General features: G+C 43.6%; 1 protein-coding gene across 7 annotated transcripts in view; it reads left to right on the top strand.

The window, feature by feature from the left end:
* ATP11C (ATPase phospholipid transporting 11C) overlaps positions 1-20,835 on the top strand; it is a 117,033-nt gene that overhangs the window by 28,714 nt on the left and 67,484 nt on the right. For 3 of the 7 annotated variants that reach the window (XM_054039199.1, XM_054039203.1, XM_054039202.1), the window contains exons 1-2: positions 2,208-2,369; positions 15,408-15,527. In XM_054039199.1, coding sequence (XP_053895174.1) covers positions 2,319-2,369; positions 15,408-15,527 — 171 coding nt within the window. In that variant the 5' untranslated portion in view covers positions 2,208-2,318. Of the gene's footprint in view, positions 1-2,207; positions 2,370-15,407; positions 15,528-20,835 lie in introns of those variants that run through there. The other 4 variants (XM_054039200.1, XM_054039196.1, XM_054039201.1 and 1 more) reach the window with 2 other exon arrangements.

The raw sequence follows: 20,835 nt of genomic DNA, 5'->3' as shown, positions 1-20,835 counted from the left end.
CCAGTGGGTTCATCTCCCCTGCTAGAGCCCGGCGAGGAGCTGATCCTTCTTGACTGAGCACAACCCTTCCTGTTGCCAAGTTCTTTGTTCCAATTTTGTAGTTATTGTATCCCTGCCCTGCCCTCTAAGTAGTTTTGTTTTCCAAGTCAACTTTTCCTGGAATCTCAGGCTATTAAAAAACTCTTTTTTTCCCCATGCAAAAGTCATCCTTTCTGAAAGAGAGAACAGCCCTTTCTTAAAGCATTTATTTATGAGGCAGCGTGGTCTAGTGGATAGAGCATTGGACTGGGACTCGGGAGCCCTGATTCTATTCCCAGCTCTGCCACTGGTTTGCTGGGTGACCTTGGGCAAGTTGCTTCACCTTTCCATGCCTCAGTTTCTCCAGATGTATAGTGGGGCCCTCCTTTGTAAAGCGTGTTGAAATCTACTGATGAAAAGCGCTGGGTATTTGTTGTGTTGCCTGACACGTTGCACCAATCGCTCTATTCCCATTTCCTTGTTATTCTAAGTCTGCAAATCTGCATGCATTTCCTCTGTTTGGATACTCATTGCCTTGTTTACTGGTGTGCGTTGTAACCTCTACAGGAGAGGGAGAGGCTATGCAGACATTCTAAGGACTAAGGACTTGCCCTGCATCCAGGCAGCTGAGGTGATGTGACAGTAATGTCCCACTTTGGAGAACACTTGGGGAAAGGGCCCATCCTGTAAAAACAAAGGATGGGGGTGGGGAGGGAAAAGCATGAGGACAATGGATGGGTCAAATTCATTCCTGGCTGTTACACCAATGGCACTGATGGAGTTGCACTAGGGATGAAGTTGGCTGAGTGTTTTAAGCCCCTGTGTGTGTGTGTGTGTGTGTGTGTGTGTGTGTGTGTGTGTGTGTTTCTAAACATCTTCAAAGTACTGACGGTTCATTAACTGCACTAAAAACCTGATGGCAAAAAACCACAGCATTTTGTTTTTGTTTGGTTTTCTCTGTTTCTCAGGCCAGTTCCCCCCGGCTCTGAAAAGAATCACTGATCCTTTCCTACCTACCCCCCGTATATCAGCCTTCTTCATGAGCCCTCCTCAAAGAGATCAAACCCAATGTCCCTCTCCTCTCCATGATCTCGGGGCACATTCCCTTCCCTGATATCTCTTGCTCACCTGTTGCAGCCAGTCTGATTTCCCTCGCTAATGCCTTCCTTGATTCCCCGGCAGAACCCTTCCCAGCCCCTGGGATCACCTGCCCTGGCTCACTGGCCTGTCAGCTGCTCCCAAAGTTTGGGTCAAGAATCCAGAGCAAGGAAAGTGGATCATATCAGAAGCGCAGGCCTGAGGTTAGGTAGGGTTGGACAGTGGGCAGAGGAGGTGACATGAAACTTGCTCCAGTTGAAGTCTGAACCACGCAGCACTTATTCCAAGCTGTTTTCTTGGCCGTGATAGCGGTTCCTTCTCCCTGTCTGATTGCACTGCTCGGGCAGCCTGTAAATGGCTGTTTACAGTTCAGCTGGATTAAGTTTCATGCACTAGCAGAAATGGACATCCCTTCCAAATAAGCCTGGAAGTCAGACGTTGAGGTTTTTGTACCTTGAGGGCGATAAGGCCTGTTGGAATCCAGAGTGACACGGACTCTCAAAATCTGATGTTACTCCACAGTTTGAAGGAGATTGCAAACAGGCTCAGATTTTGCTAGCACAACATTATTGAGATCTATTTCACCATAAAAGCCATGTAAAAAAGTCCTCGTTAGCCTCACTCTGGGTAAGGAAATATAATTTCCCTGCTATATCTTATTGATCTATTTATTATGGTGGCTTATGATAACTGCATAACTAATTCTGACTGATTCCCCCCCCCCCCCCCCCGTGTTTTTAAAAAAAGTTGATTCTGTATAATGCTGTTTGCAGTTGGTGTTACATTTGTTGCAACCTTGGCTATATTTTTCTGGCTGAAATTATGTGAAGAGCATAAGCCTGAATACAGGTGAAAGGATATTTGTTTAAAACTGCAGCTTTGCTCTCCTAAAGCATTGGACTTCAACCTTCCAGTTAGAATCTGCCATCAAAACACCCCATACCCTCCAATGAAAGTGAACAACTTTCCAACTTGTCCCTACTTCCCTAGTTAAATGACTCCTCCTCCTGGAAAGCATTTATTTTTGTTGGATGCGCTCCACTTCATACCACACTGATATTTGCTCAGCTTTTGTGTAGAGGTGGTTTTCCTTTTGATTTTTCTAGGGTTTTTTATATTTTAAAACCAATATTTTGCTTCCCTGGATTTTCACATTTTATCAAATGCCTCTTTGGTATAGAAGATAGATTGGTTTAAAAGTTATGGAATTCTGTATAAACCAGGAACTACTGCTAAGATTATGGCCCATGTGGGTAAGACTAGTCTGTTTAGTTACTTAATTAGTAAATGTTTTGTAGAAGTGTTGCAGCCAGGTATTAATTTAAATGCCACTTCTGTGAATAGTAACTAACTGCAAACAGTCATGTAAAACACGGCTACAAGCATTATGATAAAAATGGGGGGATGTGGCAATAAAACTGACGCAGACAGAGAGCCTAGTTTGCTATAATGAGGAGTCCGGTGGCACCTTAAAGACTAACAGATTTATTTGGGCATAAGCTTTCGTGGGTAAAAAACCCACTTCTTCAGATAAACCCACATCCGAAGAAGAGAGGTTTTTTTACCCACGAAAGCTTATGCCCAAATAAATCTGTTCGTCTTTAAGGTGCCACCGGACTCCTTGTTGTTTTTGTGGATACAGACTAACACAGCTACCCTTCTGATGCTTAGCTTGCTATAGATCTACTGACTTTTAAAATTGCCACAGACGTTAGAGGGGTGGGTGGGTGTGTGTGTTTTAATTATAGATCAGTTTTTTTCCCTTCTGCATCAGTTGGTAAATGGAACTATACAAGGGGGATTAGACTAAGGGCTTGTTTACACGTAGCGGGGGATCAATGCATCGGCGGTAGACCCGCTAAATCAACCGCAGATCACAGTCCCGTCAACTCCTGTACTCCACCTCATCAAGAAGAGTAAGGGGAGTCGACGGGAGAGCATCTCCTGTTGACATTGCGTAGTGTGGACCCCGTGGTAGGTAGATCTAAGCTATGTCTATTTGACTCAAACTGTGTAGCTTAGATCAAATTTCCCCTGGAGTGTAGACAAGGCCAAAACCTGTTCTGTTACTTCAGAAGATCTAAGCTGAATAACTTGACTTAATATTTCCTAAGCTTTTTGGCTATATTTAGGGTAGGCTGTGACTCCCTTCAGTTGGGGAAAAGCTTTGTATTGTTGTATGCTCTGTAAGTATCTCCAGTTTTTAGCAGGTTTCACTTTTGAAAATGTCTGTTTTTTGTTTGTTTGTTTTTTTTCCCCTTCATAGATCCTTTTCTAGGACAGCTGTTTGTGATTACTTTGTGGAGTGAAGAGACAGCTGTAGTGAATTTAGAAGTTGTTTTGATTTAGTTGGGCTGTTTCAAGTGTATTCCCCATGTGGTTGTTTCTGTTGCTCGGAGCCTCAGGCTGGACACTTCTTGTTGTTTCTGTGAGAGTAGCACAGTGGTCCCCAAACTGTGTGTGTTTGACAGGCCTGGGCAAGCCCCCCCGGGGGGTGGTGGGGAGGGATTGAACCTGGATCTCCTGAGTCCTGGTTCAGTGCCTCCATTGGCTGACGTAGCAATTGCTAATTTTCCATTTGTTATACATGTTATCTCTGTCATCAGCAACCACGCTTGATCCTTTGTCTTATGCAGGGAAAGAAACCCAACAACCTTAAATGATTTAAAGAAAACCATCAGCCTGACATTTTGCTGTGCAGATGTCCTCCTCTCATAGGCTTACCAAAGGAGATGTGTGTTTGGAACTCAAAATTGGTTACTTTGTATAGTAAATCCATTACTTCCAGTTGCTTCATGCCTGAGCTGTAACTTATTGCAAAAGAGGGCACTTGGAACACAGCAGTAATCCTCTTTTAAAATATTTTTGTGAAGTTTAGGAAAAGGAAAGAGAGATGTTTACAATGCTTATCTTGATTTGTACATGATGGAAACTGTGATATATTGCAGCAATAGTGCTCTGGTGGTCTTGTAACATATACAGCTATGTAATGCTCATTCAAAACAGGGCAAAAAATCACATTGTTGAGTTATGGAAGTTGTGCACCTGTGCATGGCTTTGAAAATGTGCCTTTCACAGGCTGGATTTTGAAGGGTAGACTAACCTAAAGACTCTTAGTGGAACAGCTTCAGCACACTCGTGACTTTTAAAATATAAAATGGAGAGTGAATACTTAAAATACAGTTTGCATTTGTTTCTAGGCTGATGTTTTTAAAAGAAGCCCTTTGAACTCTAAATGTAGTTTGGATTTCAAGTTTTAAAGTTGATTAGCGTGTCTATGAGCATAGAGTAAGACATCCAAATGGATTGATAGGCTTTTAAAAATAGGCTTAGAAGACAAGATAATTGTGTGGTAACACAGCTGAAATAGGTTCTAAGCTTTTGTTTCCTGTCTGACCTATTCCTGCATTTCCTGGTCTTGTGCACCATAGGGGCTGTTGCTCCGTTGAGGTGAGGGGAACGTTGTATGTTGTGAGAGTGAGACTTAAGTGATTGCTCTTCTCTTCCCTTTTCTGTCTTCACCTCCCATCTCATTTTCACATATTTCTGGTCCTTCTGTTACCTCATTATTATAGGACCAGTTTGCCCCTATCTGGAGGAAACCCTATGAGTGAATGAAACTCCATAGGCTTGGGCTCAAGAGTTTCCTCCTCAAGGGAGGTGGGTTTGGGGACATGGGGAGTTCATAAAGCCACTCTAACTGTGTCTTGATCTATGGAATCACAGCTCCTCCTTAAAAAGAGGTGTCTGATTGTAGAAAATGATTACAACTGTATCTAAAATTGTTTGAAAATGTACATAGCTTGAGTTCCAGTTCTGTCTCCCTTGTTTACCAGGAACAATCTCCTCTCTGGCATATGTGCTATAGCAGGTGGTGACATCTAGTGGCTGAATAATATACTGCAAGTCAGCATAGGTATCATAACATGCGATCTATTTCCAACCCCTTGTACAGAGGCAGGAGTTGTTCAAATGGCATTGTAATAGCCAAAGGAGGAGGCTGGGGTAATTTGAGACCTACCATGTTGGCCTAATAACTCCTAATCATCCAGCCCCATTTGCAAGACACTTGTGAAAGAGCTTTTGCTATACCAGAACCTGATTAAAAACCTCTAATAGCCTCAAAACCCACTGAGCATCGGCTTTGTGTGGAGCTCTGCAGCTCTGTGTTGGGGGAGTCTTGATCCCCAGCAGCTCAACTGTGAGGGCAGCTTTGTTGGAAGGTCTGCAGGTAGCAGCACAAGTCACAGGAGAGACTAAATGAATGTGGAGTGAGCGCAGGTGGTGGCCCTGAAACATCTCAAGAGGAAGTCGTACTCAGGTGAAGCAGGTAGGGTGTTTGATCTTCCTCATTTGCCAAGACACCCTTTCCCCTTGGTCAGTGGTGAGGTCCCATGGATTTCGGGGCATCCACAGATTGCTGGAACCCTTGTGCAGAGGCCCAGTACATCTGCATAGCCAGTGTCTTCTGATCCTCCTGGCATCCAAGCATGCACAGTACCTCTGCATGCGCTCCCTGCTGGGTAGGTGTTTCCAGCAGGCAGGGAGAGAATGCATGTAATATCATGTCAACAGACAGACTGCATAATCTTCTGCCCTAAGCTTTCTGCAGGGGATGATGAAGCAGTGAGTGACCACCCCCAGACTCTCCCCCCCCCCCCCCCCCCCCACACACACACTTGAACAGGGCTTCCATGCTCTTTAGACCAAAATACATTTGATCTGCCACTGCTTACCTGTGCAAGCTAAATCTGAAAAATATTTGAGAGGTCTTGTTCCCTGACCTCTCCTGCAAACATCTAGCCACTTACAGAGGAGCGTGATAATGCAGCCTGTGGAAAAACTTAATTGTGTGATTCATCTCCTCTGTGGAGGAGCCTTGTGCCATGGGAAGCTATGACATCTCTTATAGTAACACCCATGCTGACTACTAGCCTTTCGTACATGGAAAAAGCACCTATATCCACCAGACAATGAGACTGACGCTTGACTCATTAATAAGCAATGTATTTTCTTTTTGGTTTTTATAGCAAAATCTAAATCTTGATTAAATATAGTAGAAAAATCCCTAAATCCCCCCCCCCTCTGCTAATATACACATATTAATATGTGTATATTACACAATAAAACGGCAGCCTCTGCTTTTAAATCACTGAGAACACTGTAGTTAAGGTCTCCTTCAGCCTTCACAACCAATTAGTAACTTGTTACTCTGGTTTGTAAAAGGATGAAGTATTTAGTGCTGTTGTCAAAATAGCAGCTTTCAGTTCCACAGCAAAATGAACAAATAACCTTTGTTAGTTATGTAGAAGATTTTGTATGTGCATTCGCTTACTTGCTAACTTGAAAATCAGAATAATTTATAGTGGGTCGCCCGACTGTTTGTGTGTCTTAATTGGTGTTGACATAGTATAGTGTCAGGTGCCTTAGAATTTCCTGGGATAGAGAGTGAGTTTCTAGTGCAGAAGATTACCAGAAAGTGGACAAAGCAGGACAAGTCAGGCTGGGAAGAGAAGGCTGGTTGGACCACATAACAGTAGAGCTTCTCCGCCTTGTGGCATTCTCTGCCCAGATCTCTGGGGTGCAGCAGGTTAGGCGGGGCTTTATGCTTGTACTAGCTGTTGCAGCTGAAAAAATGGAGGAGGAAAAGTAAAAGCAGAATTGAAGACTAAGGGCTTGGCTACACTGGCGCTTTACAGCGCTGCAACTTTCTCGCTCAGGGGTGTGAAAAAACACCCCCCGAGCGCAGCAAGTTACAGCGCTATAAAGCGCCAGTGTAAACAGTGCTCGTTAACTTAATCCCCTTGGGGAGGTGGAGTACCTGCAGTGCTGGGAGAGCTCTCACCCAGCGCTGGCGCGCGACCACACTCGCACTTCAGAGCGCTGCTGCGGGAACGCTCCCGCAGCAGCGCTTTGAAGTTTCGAGTGTAGCCACGGCCTCATTACTGACGCTGGGGTGACCAGATGTCCCGATTTTATAGGGACAGTCCCGATTTTTGGGTCTTTTTCTTATATAGGTTCCTATTACCCCCCACCCCCGTCCTGATTTTTCACATTTGCTGTCTGGTCACCCTAACTGACGCTAATGCAGAGTGACTGATGGAAGAGCAGATGTGAGGAAGAGGCAGGCCTGTCTAGCTGGTAGACCATGGTCTCTGTTATAACTAGAGAATTGTGTGCTTCGTACGTTATTCCTTCTTCGAACAAGGAAGGGCTATGCTTATGAAGTGAACCTCGTATGGTTCATAAAAATGTTAGTGGGATTTTTCCTTTTTTAAAATTGTTTCTTTTTCTGAATGGGGAAGTTTGCAACATCCTGGTTAGAGTTCCCTGAGTGCATTTCTGGCAGTGCTTTCATTTCCTCTCTCTTGAACTAGAGAGATGCTAGCAAACCATATTTGGCTCCAGTCCGCTGCCTCTTGGAGCCTTTAAAGGGATTGTGGGACTTGGGACTTGCTTCCTAATCTCCAGCATTCTTCTTCAGATTTAGAAGGCATTGTGTGAATGGCTCTGCCTCTTGCTCCTGGATCTCAGGTTTGTGGTGCTTGCTGTTGCCTCATCAGTACAACAGACTTGTCTGTGGCCTTACTTTCTTCTCTAGTGTCAATGCAATAATCTTTACTTCCTGGCCTAACTGTCATGCTCCTGCTCTGCAGTCCGGAGAGGTCTGACAGCCGCAGCTCATGCTAGAGGTGACTGCGCTGCATTGCACATGAAACTCGGAGTGGATAGTTGGTGACGTGCTTGTGGATGGAATGTACTATGTAACTGTAGAGATACTGCCTGCAATCGTTGGCTTTTGCAAATCTGAAGGCGCTATATTGATCATTCTGTAAATGCTCTCTGGGTTCTGAAGTCAGGCTTGGGGCTTGTGTGCTGCCCTGGGTATTTTTGGAGCACGTTTCGCACAGCTCTTTCCTTCACAGAACGGCAGCCTGGATTGTTGGTTCATCTTGATCATTTAATCTGCATTCCAGCAGAGGTGTGTGGGCACATCTGCCCATGTGAAAACCCACTTTTCTAAACTCCCATGGGTCCCAGGTATAAGTAAGTTTTCATAGGTAGGGCAAAATCTCCCCCTCTGCTAGCATGGGGTGGGGCAACTTGAGGAACTGAGCAGGAGATTCCCAGAGCAGCGCTCTGACATCCTGGCCTTCCCCCGACTCCTGTAGGAGGTGGGGAGGTATTGGGGAATAAGTGGGGTGAGTGTGAGAGGGATTGCTGCTCTGAGACATACTTCACTCATGCTGCTCGGTGTGCATGGCTTGGCTTTTAAGTTAAATAAGAACGGCCATATACAATCAGACCAGTGGTCCATTTAGCCTAGTATCCTGTCTTCCGACTGTGGCCAGTGCCAGATGCTTCCAAGGGAATGAACAGAACCGGGCAATCTGTCAAGTGATCCATCATCAGATGTCCTTCAGTCCCAGCGTCTGGACTGAATGACATGGAGGTTAAGGGCGCCCAGAGCATGCGGTTGCATCTCTGACCATCTTGGCTAATAGCCATTGGTTCCGCAAGCTTTCCTCAGATCCTGGCTAATGCTGGACGCGGCTAATCTAGCGTGAGTTTTCCAAGTGCCTTTTTTCTGCGTCTGGAATTTGTGTGCGGTTTGACAAGCATTTCCTGCAGCGGGGGTTTTTGAGCTGAATGGAATGTTAGGACGTGAAGCCAGAGGGTGTTAGCTATGTACCACTGCAGCGGCAGCAGCGCACCCGTTTGCCAGACATTTGGCGCATGCTCAGCATATTGCATTGTTGGGCTGAGTTTCAAAGCAAACAACCTAAACTGAGGATTAAAAAGAATGAGAGGAGTTTGTGTGGTATCTTAGTGCTATATTAGTCTGTCTGGCTGTTAGTTCCTTCAAGAAAAAGTTGAAAACTGGACTCTATTGATTTAAAATCCAAGCCTTGAGTCTGGAAAATTCAGCAAAATCTGAGAAGTCCCTTTGTATACAGGCTATACACGTGAATGCCCTTAATTTTCTGTTTTAAAGTGGTCTAGACCTGTGACAGATAGTGCAACCATATGCAGTATCTTTGGGGGAACATATCTTATTAAGTGCGTCTATCACTGTGAGCCAGGGATTTTATATATGATTGTGGCCTACTCCATAGGGGCGAGGTGGTTATCACAACTGTTTCAAGAACTAAAACAGTGGGAGGTGATTAAAGTGAATCACTTAGGACAGTGGTTCTCAGCCTTTCCAGACTACTGTACCCCTTTCAGGAGTCTAATTTGTCTTGCGTACCCCCAAGTTTCACCTCACTTAAAAACTACTTGCTTAGAAAATCAGACCTAAAAATACAAAAGTATCACAGCATACTTATTTACTGAAAAATTGCTGACTTTCTCATTTTTACCACAGAATTATGAAATAAACCACTTGGAATATAAAGATTGTACTTACATTTCAGTGTATAGTATATAGAGCAGTATAAACAAGTCATTGGATGAAATTTTAGTTTGTATTGACTTCGCTAGTGTTTTTTATGTAGCCTGTTGTAAAACTAGGCAAATATCTAGATGAGTTGATGTACCCCATGGAAGACCTCTGCGTACCCCTGGTTGAGAACCACTGACTTAGCTGGTAAACACCTCCAGAAATATACCACCCTCTGGGGGAACTTGCATAGACTGGTTCAGACTGTCTTTTCCAGAAACCAATAAACAAAGAAAGGGCTTTTGATGTAAAAAGGCTGGGTTTAAACTGACTCAGGGCCTTCTTTCTAATCCAGCAAATGGGCAGGACCTGCTGTCCAAAGGCCCTAACCCTTGTGGAAGGGTTGGAAAGACTTTGGCCTACCAGGACCCCATAAGATCTGATGGGTGACGTCTGGTTAGCTTTTAGCATATATGGAGGAACTGTTATTGGTTTTAATGTTTTCTCTGTAACACTTTTGCCTTAAGAATAAAGGTGCTTGCTTAGAAGCAGCCGTGTGGCAACTTGTAACTGCTGGTAATACTGTGCTCATAGCCCTGAGAGGGAGAGCAATGTGCAGGTGCTGGCCTTTCGGCAGACTGCCTTGCTGGGGGCATCGCAGTGTAAGGCAGTGAGCTCTGTAGCTTTAAAATTCCGGGCTGGAGGAAGAGGGACCCAGGTCTCCACCCATGAGAGGTGGTGGCTGAGAGCCAGAAACCTTAAATAAGTGCCCTTGAGGGATCACAGTGGGGGAACACAGGTGTATTCAACCTGAAACACTGACAGCATCAAAAAAGCATTCTGCAGAATCAGACAAATCCCTACTGTTTAGAACGGGGTGGGCAAACTTTTTGGCACATCTGGGTATGGAAATTGTATGGTGGGTCGTGAATGCTCATGAAATTGGGGATTGGAGTGTGGGAGGGGGTTTGGCTGGGGGTGCGGGCTCTGGGATGGGGCTGGAGAGGAGAGGTTGGGGGGTGGTGCAGGAGGGTGCTCTGGGCTGGGACAGAGGGGGTTCGGAGGGTGGGAGGGGGATCAGGGCTGGGGCAGAGGGTTGGGGTGCAGGAGGGGTCAGGGGTGCAGGCTCCAGGTGGCGCTTTCCTCAAGCAGCCCCCGGAAACCATGGCATGTCCTCCCTCCAGCTCCTAGGCAGAGGCACGGACAGGTAGTTCTGCGTGCTGCCCCATCTGCAGGCTCACCACCTCTGCAGCTCCCATTGGCCGCAGCTGCTGGCCAATGGGAGCTGCGGGAGCAATGTGCAGATCCTTCTGGCTGCCCGTATGCATAGGAGGTGGAGGGGGGACATGCCGCTGCTTCTGGGAGCCGCATAGAGCCCTGGCATATGCGGAGCGGGGCAAGCCCCTGACCCTGCTCCCTGGCTGGAGCGGGGCAAGCCCCAGACCCCGCTCCCTGGCTGGAGCTCAAGGGCCAGATTAAAATATGAAGGGCCAGATGTGGCCCCCGGGCCATAGTTTGCCCACCCCTGGTTTAGAGTCTGGTAGGCACATCAGTTTCTGGGCAAAGATGCTACTTAATGTAATCTGCCAGACTGTTGGGAGTAGAAAACTAGTCTTCCTGTCTTGGTTTCAGTTGGAGCGGCCCCGGTTTACAGCTTGAGGAGATTATTTTAGAAAAGCGGCTTCAAAGAAAATGTTGTTGCTTTTCTGAACACAACTGTGTTCTTCAACCAGTTTTAAAATTTCTAATACATAGCATTAAGTACCAAGAAAAAGAGCCTCGGCGACCCCAGAGATAAAGTGCCAGCTTAGTACTGCTGGGAACAGAATTCTCGGGGTCCGACAATTGTGAGTTTCTCAGTGTGGTGTGGTCAGTGAATGAAAATTTTACATGCAAGATAATACTATAGAAAGGATCGGAACCTAATTAAGAAATTGTTGTTGTGGTTTGTTCTAAAATGGTCACTTTTAATCTGCTAGGAAGCTTGTGTGTGGTTGCCAATCAGAAGCCAGTGCAAATGTGTCAGCCCAACAGTATACTGCACGTCCAATGCTTTCCCCATTCAAGTAAAGAATTTCTGAGGGCTACAGGTTTCTGCTTTCTTTCCATACAAACTAATACCCACTATATATCTGTATGGTAATAATGCATCAATCTAGCTGTCCAATATTAATTGCAAAATTGTAAAAGCCACTTTTCCTGCTATTGAATTGACTCAAGGTGATTTATAACAGGTTGGGATTTAACGTATAAGAGCTTTCCAAGTAGTGGTATTCTTCTCACTAAATGAGCTTTCAGGTTCCTTGCCTTTTACGTACGTTACCTTTAGTGCGTTCTTTGTTGCATTAAAAAGACTTGCATGTAGTTGCCTATTCCCTCAAGAACTTAAAACACTGAGTAAATTAAAGATAATGCAAGACTTGTCTCTACACTTGGAAAATGACCGCAATAGCAGTTCTGTAATAGCTATTCTAGAATAGCTCTCCGTGTGGAATAAGAGTGCCATTTGCTGGTTTAGCTTAATATGCTTTCAAAGCTGATTCAAACTATTCTGGAATGAGAGCCTCCACATGGGGAGCTGTTCTGGTCTAGCTATTGCAATTTAAATTCACATCCTACTTTATTCTGGATTACTTTCCAAATGTGTACAAGACCTAAGAAAATGATCACGGAGTTATAGCTAACCCTCTGACTTTTTTCCTCCCTGTGGGAATCTTAAGTGTTTGATCTTGATTTATGCACAAATATTGCAGAATATGAAATGGGAATCGGTTTGGCTGTCTCCTCATGCCGTTCTCACCACTAGACAAATGGTGCACATCTGCAAAGGAGATTGTAAAATCTTGAGAGCAAGGATCGTGCCTTCCTGTGGTGGGAGGGATAGCTCAGTGGTTTGAACATTGGCCTGCTAAACCCAGGGTTGGTTGTGAGTTCAATCCTTGAGGGGGCCACTCTAGGGATCTGGGGCAAAATCAGTACTTGGTCCTGCTAGTGAAGGCAGGGGGCTGGACTCAGTGACCTTTCAGGGTCCTTTCCAGTTCTATGAGATAGGTATATCTCCATATATTATATTTATTATTATGTAGTTCTTATCACAGTGAGGCCCTGATCCTGACTGGGGACTTAGAGCACCACTACAGTGCAAACAATTAGTATTAATATCCTGCTGGAAATGTGTTCATTTTTTTTAATTTTTATTATTTTGGGGTCTTTTTGTGCTTCCAGGTGAAAATATTTTCCATCAGAGTTTTCTTTGTTTTGTTTGGTTAATGTGTGTGAGAGAGAGCGTGAGTGGAGGGAGAGAATGTAACACGTTTGTTTTAGTGACAAGAGAAATTCTTTTCATGTTTGACCCGGATCTCTGACATGTTTATAAATACCCTACGTCCTGTTGTTCTCTTTGCTATGAAGGTTATCCGGTCTTGGGGAATTAATTAAGGTGTGACCGTGGGTTATAATTCATTTGTAGCATCTCGCTCTGGTTTAAAAAAAGATATCTGCCTGCCTGCCATATTTTAGCCTCTTGACATTGATGTAGAGCAGGGATCAGCAATCTTTCAGAAGTGGTGTGCCGAGTCTTCATTTATTCACTCTCATTTATTCACTCCCAGTCATACATTTGAACGTTTTTAGAAGGTCTCTTTCTATAAGCCTATAATTAATTTATAACTAAACTATTGTTGTATATAATATAAATAAGGTTTTTAAAATGTTTAAGAAGCTTCATTTAAAATTAAATTAAAGTGCAGAGCCCCCCAGACTGGTGGCCAGGACACGGGCAGTGTGAGTGCCACTGAAAATCAGCTCGCGTGCTGCCTTGGCACGCGTACCATAGGTTGCCTACCCCGATGTAGAGCTTTAAAGTGCAACTATGGGATTACGTGAATCCTACAACTATCTGCATTAAACTGGGATTACTTGGGAGTGTTTCCAGATGACTACCTGAGCTGTTCTCCTATATAGTAGCAATTTCTGGCACCGGGGCTGGGAGCAGAATGGATTTTCCACATTCACGTGGAAATGCAGTGTTTAAAGAGGAGAATAGCACAGATTGCTGTCAAGGAAAACATACTTCAGTTGGAATGGCACAGAGGGAGAGAAGTGCAATTAGAGAGAAAACATGTGAGATGCTGAGCTGGAACTGAGATGCCTGACAAGGGAAGTGTGGAAACACCCAGTATTGTAATAGGACGAGTCAGGTCTCAAAAATCATGATTGGCTTTTAAAAAAAAAAAAAAAGATTTTTTTTTTTAATTTACTTCTTGATTTTGAGCTTCCAGAGTTCCACGCTCTCAATCTTTCCTTTGAAAATGCGAAGGCTAGAAACGTATTTTGTTTTTGCTTTCATTTTGTAATCACATGACACCAGGAGCTGTGACTTTAAGAGAAATCCCAAATATGCTGAGACTAGTGATTAAAAACTCCAGACTTGGCGGGATGGTTCCTACCAGTTGAACTGGCCCTCCAGTGGCCTGATATCCCAGCTCATAGATGTGGGTATGATCCTCCCTGCCAGCAGATGGAGACTGTCAGATTTATGATGCAGTCATTCACCTTGCCTACCACAGCGTGCCTCAATGGTTTCCACCTCCAAGGACTGGAAACAATATTTTTTTGTCTGCTAAGACTTTAGTTAAGATTAACGTTGCTTCCTAAAAATCTCCATAACGAAACCTTTCCTTTTGGAACTGTGGAGGTCCCTTTTGTGTGTCTCTGCCTGTGCTCACCACCCAGCTGAAATGTTCTTGAGCACCTGAATGCTTAAACGAGAAGAAAAATAATTTTTCCTGACACTCTAATAACACAGCTAACACCTGCCTTTTTGGCGCACTGCAGATGCTTCTACCTTGAGTAGATGAACGTGCACTAGGGGACTTTTAGTGCCCGGCAACAGAGTCCACGCAGGTGCCTAGTGTGCAGAGTAGATTTATCTTGCCGCAAACGGAAGTGTTTCTGTAGACAAACTCTAAGAAGAATTTTTCTTAAATATTCACACAATGGTGTTTTAGCGGAACATATGACGATTAAAAAGGAAACAACAAATCAAAATGTTTAGAATGACTCGGCCACAGATCAGAAGAGATTTCAAGGGCGGTGTAAAGATATGTTCAGAGGTCAGAAGCTCAAAATAGCTCACACTGGGGAGCCCCAGGCAATGACTGACAAAGCCCTCAAAGGGTATTTTTCCCCCCCCCCTGAAGCAGAAAGTGGAAAGGTTTCTCCTTAGTAACAGTTTAAGGCAACTCGAGCAGATTGGAATATTTCCATTTGAGAGATGCCAGCCACTAATAGGAATGCTCAGACGTAGAGGAAAACTTTGCTTTCTTACATATCTTATTTGCAGTGGTGTTGTGGTCATGTTGGTTACAGAATAGAGAGACAAGGTGGGTGAGGCAGTACCTTTTGTTGGACCAACTTCTGTTGGTGAAAGAGCTCTTTGTAAGCTCAAAAGCTTGTATCTTTCACTAACAGAAGTTGGTCCAATAAAAGATTATTACCTCACCCACTTTGTCTCTCATATATATCTTAAGTTTCAGAGAGGTAGCCGCGTATCTGCGAGAACAACGAGGAGTCCTTGTGGCACCTTAGAGACTACCAGATTTATTTAGGCATTCGCAGTGGACCAGGAAAGGCTGATAAAGCTGTAAATGTGGTCTTCTGGTATTTGGAAAGGTAATTATTACCCCTTGTGTGAGATAGGAAGACCATGAATATCATCACTTCTGCACTGCATTCATTCTATTCAACACTGTAATAAGAGAGCCCAGGACAATGGAAGTTCAGAAAGGCTGTGAGGGAGCCATCAGAATCCGAAGTATGTGGAACTCGTTATCTGGACACATGCATGGAAATGTGTGAACTTGAGAGCCAGGGACTTAACTTGCCTTTACCTTGTTATCTCTGACAGTGCGCTGGCGAAGAGAAACGAGTTGGGACACGCACCGTGTTTGTTGGCCACCGCCCTGTTTCAGAAACCGATGCTTACGTCGAGCAGAAATTCTGTGATAATAGAATTGTCTCATCCAAGGTAAGTTGGTTCTCTTATTCCATGAGCTGTGGTCATTTAATCAACTGGAAAGTTTGCACGTTTCTGTTCCTGTTCCTCAACCTTATTGTATTTCATCATCAGTCATGGCTTCCTGACATTTAAAACCTCAGAAATCTATACTTGAGTAGATAAAATGCTCTTTGCAAGAAGAAATTGCCCCAGTGTTCAGCTGTTCCATTGCTGGTGCGGTAGGAGTTTTAATAAACAAGATTGTTAATCTAATAGGACTGTGGGTTGTAGTCTAAAATCATGTACCTTGTATTAAAGAGACTCTTCTCTCTGAATCCCTCTATTGAGAGGTAGGGGATGAAATGTTATGTTCTGCTCTCTAATTTTGCACAAAATGTCCCACTGGGGTTTAGGAGAGATGTGCAAATGGTATTAGAATTGCATTTGTTAATAACACAGGGGCATATTATGATACCTCCTTCTGAGTCTAATTTATGATCTTCCTGATGCAATCTGAAAGCAGCTTGGAAGCTCATTTTGCACCGAACCACTGGTTTGTATATACACTCCCTTACTAATGCCCACTGAGTGAATGCACACATGAGTTCCCCCTCTGTGTATTGAATAATATTGAGGCACAAAGAGTAGGACCTGCTTCAATGTTTTCTGGGTCTCCATTGTTTGGAGAGTGAAAATATGAAGGCAAGACAATATTTGGTGATTGGTGACTTGCAAGGTTTTCGTTTGGGATTTGTTTGGTTATAAAATGAACAGATATCTAGAAGCACGACAGTTCTCATTTTTTTTTTTCTTTTCAAGTAGGACAAAAATAACTTAGTACAGTGTGTATTTTAACTCTTGGCCTTTCTGTTGGATAAAGAGGAAACCATGCAGTACTCTATTAAGATAGCATTTGTCTATTCTGAACACAATGTGATGACACCTATCTTCTGGTTGATCTTATTTTACTTGACATCTATCAAGCTATTTCAAAAGACTTGGAAAAATTGAAGTACAATGTCAGACAGCTGGCAACAGCTATTGTTAAGCTAGTTGGGTGAATGTATATTTAGCTTGTTACTAAGGTGGCTTTGGGGATGCCCAATATATAGTTACAGACTTCAGTCATACCGTACTTATGATTTAAAGGTTACAGTGGGCATATTTTTTTTTCTGCTCCAAACAATTCAAACTTCTGCTGCCTTTTATATCCTTTTGCTGTCTGCATTAGAACCAGAACTGACTTTGTGCTAGGGACCAGTTCCCGCAGGCTGACCTAGGTAAAACACCATTTGACTTCTTTGCATTAGGTCTGCAAGATTGTGCCATTAGGGAATATCCATTTGGTTTTTTTTTTTCTTTAGTGAATAATTGAATTATTTTAAAAACACTAATCTTGTGTAGAACTTCATTGATTTTTTTAAGTTCTTTCCCTATTGATTTTTGACCTTTTTGTATTTGGGAAGGAAGAGTCCATGCCTACCCCTCTCTCCTCCTCCTCCCCTTTTTTCCCTCCTGCCCCCCAGTCTTTAAAATGAAGCTGATGTGGACGTGGGTCTTTATTGTTTGCTTATTATCTGTGCACAAGGCTCATTAATGATGTCAGTACGACTCTGGGAAAAGGGACTTGTTATTTCAAAGGACACATCTATTTGACCTGTTTTGTTTCTTAAACTTGCTTTTAAAGTTCATGTCATTATTTTTTCCAAAACAAATGATCGTGATCTTCTCCCTTTCTCACCCCTAAAAAAATAGATTCATAGATTCTAGGACTGGAAGGGACCTCGAGAGGTCATCGAGTCCAGTCCCCTGCCTGCATGGCAGGACCAAATACTGTCTAGACCATCCCTGATAGACATTTATCTAACCTACTCTTAAATATCTCCAGAGATGGAGATTCCACAACCTCCCTAGGCAATTTATTCCAGTGTTTAACCATCCTGACAGTTAGGACCTTTTTCCTAATGTCCAACCTAGACCTCCCTTGCTGCAGTTTAAGCCCATTGTTTCTTGTCCTATTCTTAGAGGCTAAGGTGAACAAGTTTTCTCCCTCCTCCTTATGACACCCTTTTAGATACCTGAAAACTGCTATCCTATCCCCTCTGTCTTCTCTTTTCCAAACTAAACGAACCCAATTCTTTCAGCCTTCCTTCATAGGTCATGGTCTCAAGACCTTTAATCATTCTTGTTGCTCTTCTCTGGACTCTTTCCAATTTCTCCACGTCTTTCTTGAAATGCGGTGCCCAGAACTGGACACAATACTCCAGCTGAGGCCTAACCAGAGCAGAGTAGAGCGGAAGAATGACTTCTCATGTCTTGCTCACAACACACCTGTTAATACATCCCAGAATCATGGTTTTTTTTTTTTTTTTTTTTTTTTTTGCAACAGCATCACACTGTTGACTCATATTTAGCTTGTGGTCCATTATAACCCCTAGATCCCTTTCTGCCGTACTCCTTCCTAGACAGTCTCTTCCCATTCTGTATGTGTGAAACTGATTTTTTCTTCCTAAGTGGAGCACTTTGCATTTGTCTTTGTTAAACTTCATCCTGTTTAACTCAGACCATTTCTTCAATTTGTCCAGATCATTTTGAATTATGACCCTGTCCTCCAAAGCAGTTGCAATCCCTCCCAGTTTGGTATCATCCGCAAACTTAATAAGCCTACTTTCTATGCCAATATCTAAGTCGTTAATGAAGTTATTGAACAGAGCCGGTCCCAAAACAGACCCCTGCGGTACCCCACTCGTTATGCCTTTCCAGCAGGATTGGGAACCATTAATAACAACTCTGAGTATGGTTATCCAGCCAGTTATGCACCCACCTTATAGTAGCCCCATCTAAATTGTATTTGCCTAGTTTATTGATAAGAATATCATGCGAGACCATATCAAATGCCTTACTAAAGTCTAGGTATACCACATCCAAATGTGAGAAACCAAATTGCAAGCAATAGCAAACATGTATGCAGTTCCTTTGATTTTTTTTTTTTTTTTTTTTAAGAGAAAAAAGTGGGAGTATGGAGTCTCAAGATTTTAAGGGGTTATCTTCACAGCAGAGAGAAAAAAATCATTATTTGAGCATTGTTTCCTTTTGATGTGTGGCATGCAACACTAAAAGCTATTTACAGGCGGGAATCCCATTGATTTTTGTACTCTTTCCCCTAACCTCCTCCAATTGTTTATGTGGGGAGGAGGGGGGTGTCAAACTTGGGAATAATTGATTTTTTTTTTTTTTTTAATTAAAATCCAGACAATACTCCAGTTTATAAGTCAATGAAGAAAGCCAGAATTTAAAGTGCAAAGTTAGAAGAAGGAACATGGAGTTATGTTGCATATTGGTGTGTAATTGTATTTACTGAAGTGCAGAAACCCAGTGGGCCAGATCTTGAAGTTTGCAAAGTCAGCAGCACAAAGGGGACTTAAAGCTACGTCACTGAGGAGCCCTTTTCGTGGCTATGATCAATGAAGGGAGGCTCTGGGCCTGGTAACTTTAGTTAAAGACTTGCAGTTCTTCTGTTCATGCCCAGTGGCAAAATAGCACAACTGGACTGAGGGCACTTCCTGAATGGTGCATTCATCTCCAGTTCTGGTAACTTGCAAGATATAAGACATCAACACTGATAACCTTCCCTTCCCTCCTGCTTCAGTGTTGCCTGATGCATGATGACTGCTTTCAATCTGTATTGCTAAAACTATTGTACATAATCTGGAAATACGGACCTCCACCTTCCAATGAGCATAACACAGGGGTGGGCAACCTTTCAGAAGTGGTGTGCCGAGTCTTCATTTATTCACTGTAATTTAAGGTTTTGCATGCCAGTAATACATTTGAACATTTTTAGAAGGTCTCTTTCTATAAGTCTATAATATATAACTAAACTATTGTTGTATATAACGTAAATAAGGTTTTTAAAAAGTTTAAGAAGCTTCATTTAAAATTAAATTAAAAGGCAGAGCCCCCCGGACCAGTGGCCAGGACCCGGGCAGTGTGAGTGCCACTGAAAATCAGCTTGCCTACCCATGCCATAACACGTGCCATAGGTTGCCTACCCCTGGCATAACACATTCACCTCTCACTGCAGGTGTTCGTGAGACTATTGGCATGATCTCATGCTAGAATTAGAATGGTGGTTGGGTGAAGCATCACCATAATAGGAATAACCTGACTTTTTTGAAGCAGGTGTGTCAGCTAATGTTAGAAAAGCACCCCTCCTGCACCCCCCACCCATCCTTCAATTAATGTAGTGAAATCTCGACAGGTTTTTTTTTTTTACTGTGATTCAGTCTCCCAGAACAATTGGAGAAGCGGTGTTCTGTGCTGCTGCTGACTTCACAAACTGTTTGTTTCCACCTGCAAGCTACAAAGGCCGAATAGAAAAAAGTAGAGGGGAAAAAATGGATTTTTTGAGGGGGCGGGTGGGGGCGTGGGGCAGAAGATGAAGGTGGATATTTTCTCAACTTAATTGCACAATTGGCACTGCTCTTGCATGTGGAAAGAGGAAGTTCAGTATAGGAGTCAAACAGCGTCTTAGGCTTTTCTGTGGGAAGGAATTGTAATGGGGGTGCAAATATTGACTTTTCAGCAAAGTCCCGGAAGTTTCACCCAGTCTATTCTGTACCCAAGCTTTTAGTGCCAACGTTTTATGTTCTGTCAGAGCTAGACCTGTTCTGTTGAACCAGTTTAATTCTGAGTTTTTTCTAAGCAATAACCTTGGACTCAAGGTCGGGCAGCAAACAATCTGGTGGTTGTCAGTCGGCGCACATGTCTGTCTTCAGTCCCAGTGTGGGTCTTGGGGGCTGCAGTCCTATCACATTGCAGCCTTTTATGAGGATGTTAGTTGGCCTCACACTTACTTCACACTGGAGTGCAATTACAGGGTAGTTATTGCCCGTCGGAGGGACCATGTGCTTCACTTGACATGAGGGGAGGGGTGTGGATGGATAAAGGAAAGCATGTGGTCCGGAGTGTGGGTTTAATTTTTCCATCGACCTTGTAGATGTAGGTAGGGTGATCAGACAGCAAGTGTGAAAAATCGGGATGGGGTGGGGGGTAGTAGGTGCCTATATAAGACACAACCCCAGATATCAGGACTGTCCCTATAAAATCAGGACATCTGGTCACCCTAGATGTCTCTTCGGTTGTGTGGCAATAAGGCAAACTGCAGATGCTGCTTTAACTATTTCACTGCTACATCGGTTACTGTCTGTATCCTACAATCCCAAGCTTCTTCCATGGTCTAAAAGTCCCAGTAGCTGCCCACACAGCTATGAAAACCTCCATTCCTCCTCTCTCTTCCCCCCACCAACTTCTACCATGCTGTGACCATTGTCAGTGC

Source organism: Malaclemys terrapin, chromosome 9 (genome assembly GCF_027887155.1).
Source record: "Malaclemys terrapin pileata isolate rMalTer1 chromosome 9, rMalTer1.hap1, whole genome shotgun sequence".
Lineage (NCBI taxonomy): Eukaryota > Metazoa > Chordata > Testudines > Emydidae > Malaclemys > Malaclemys terrapin.
The sequence above is the reverse complement of the archived record's forward strand: the minus strand, read 5'-3'. Positions and strand labels throughout refer to the sequence as shown.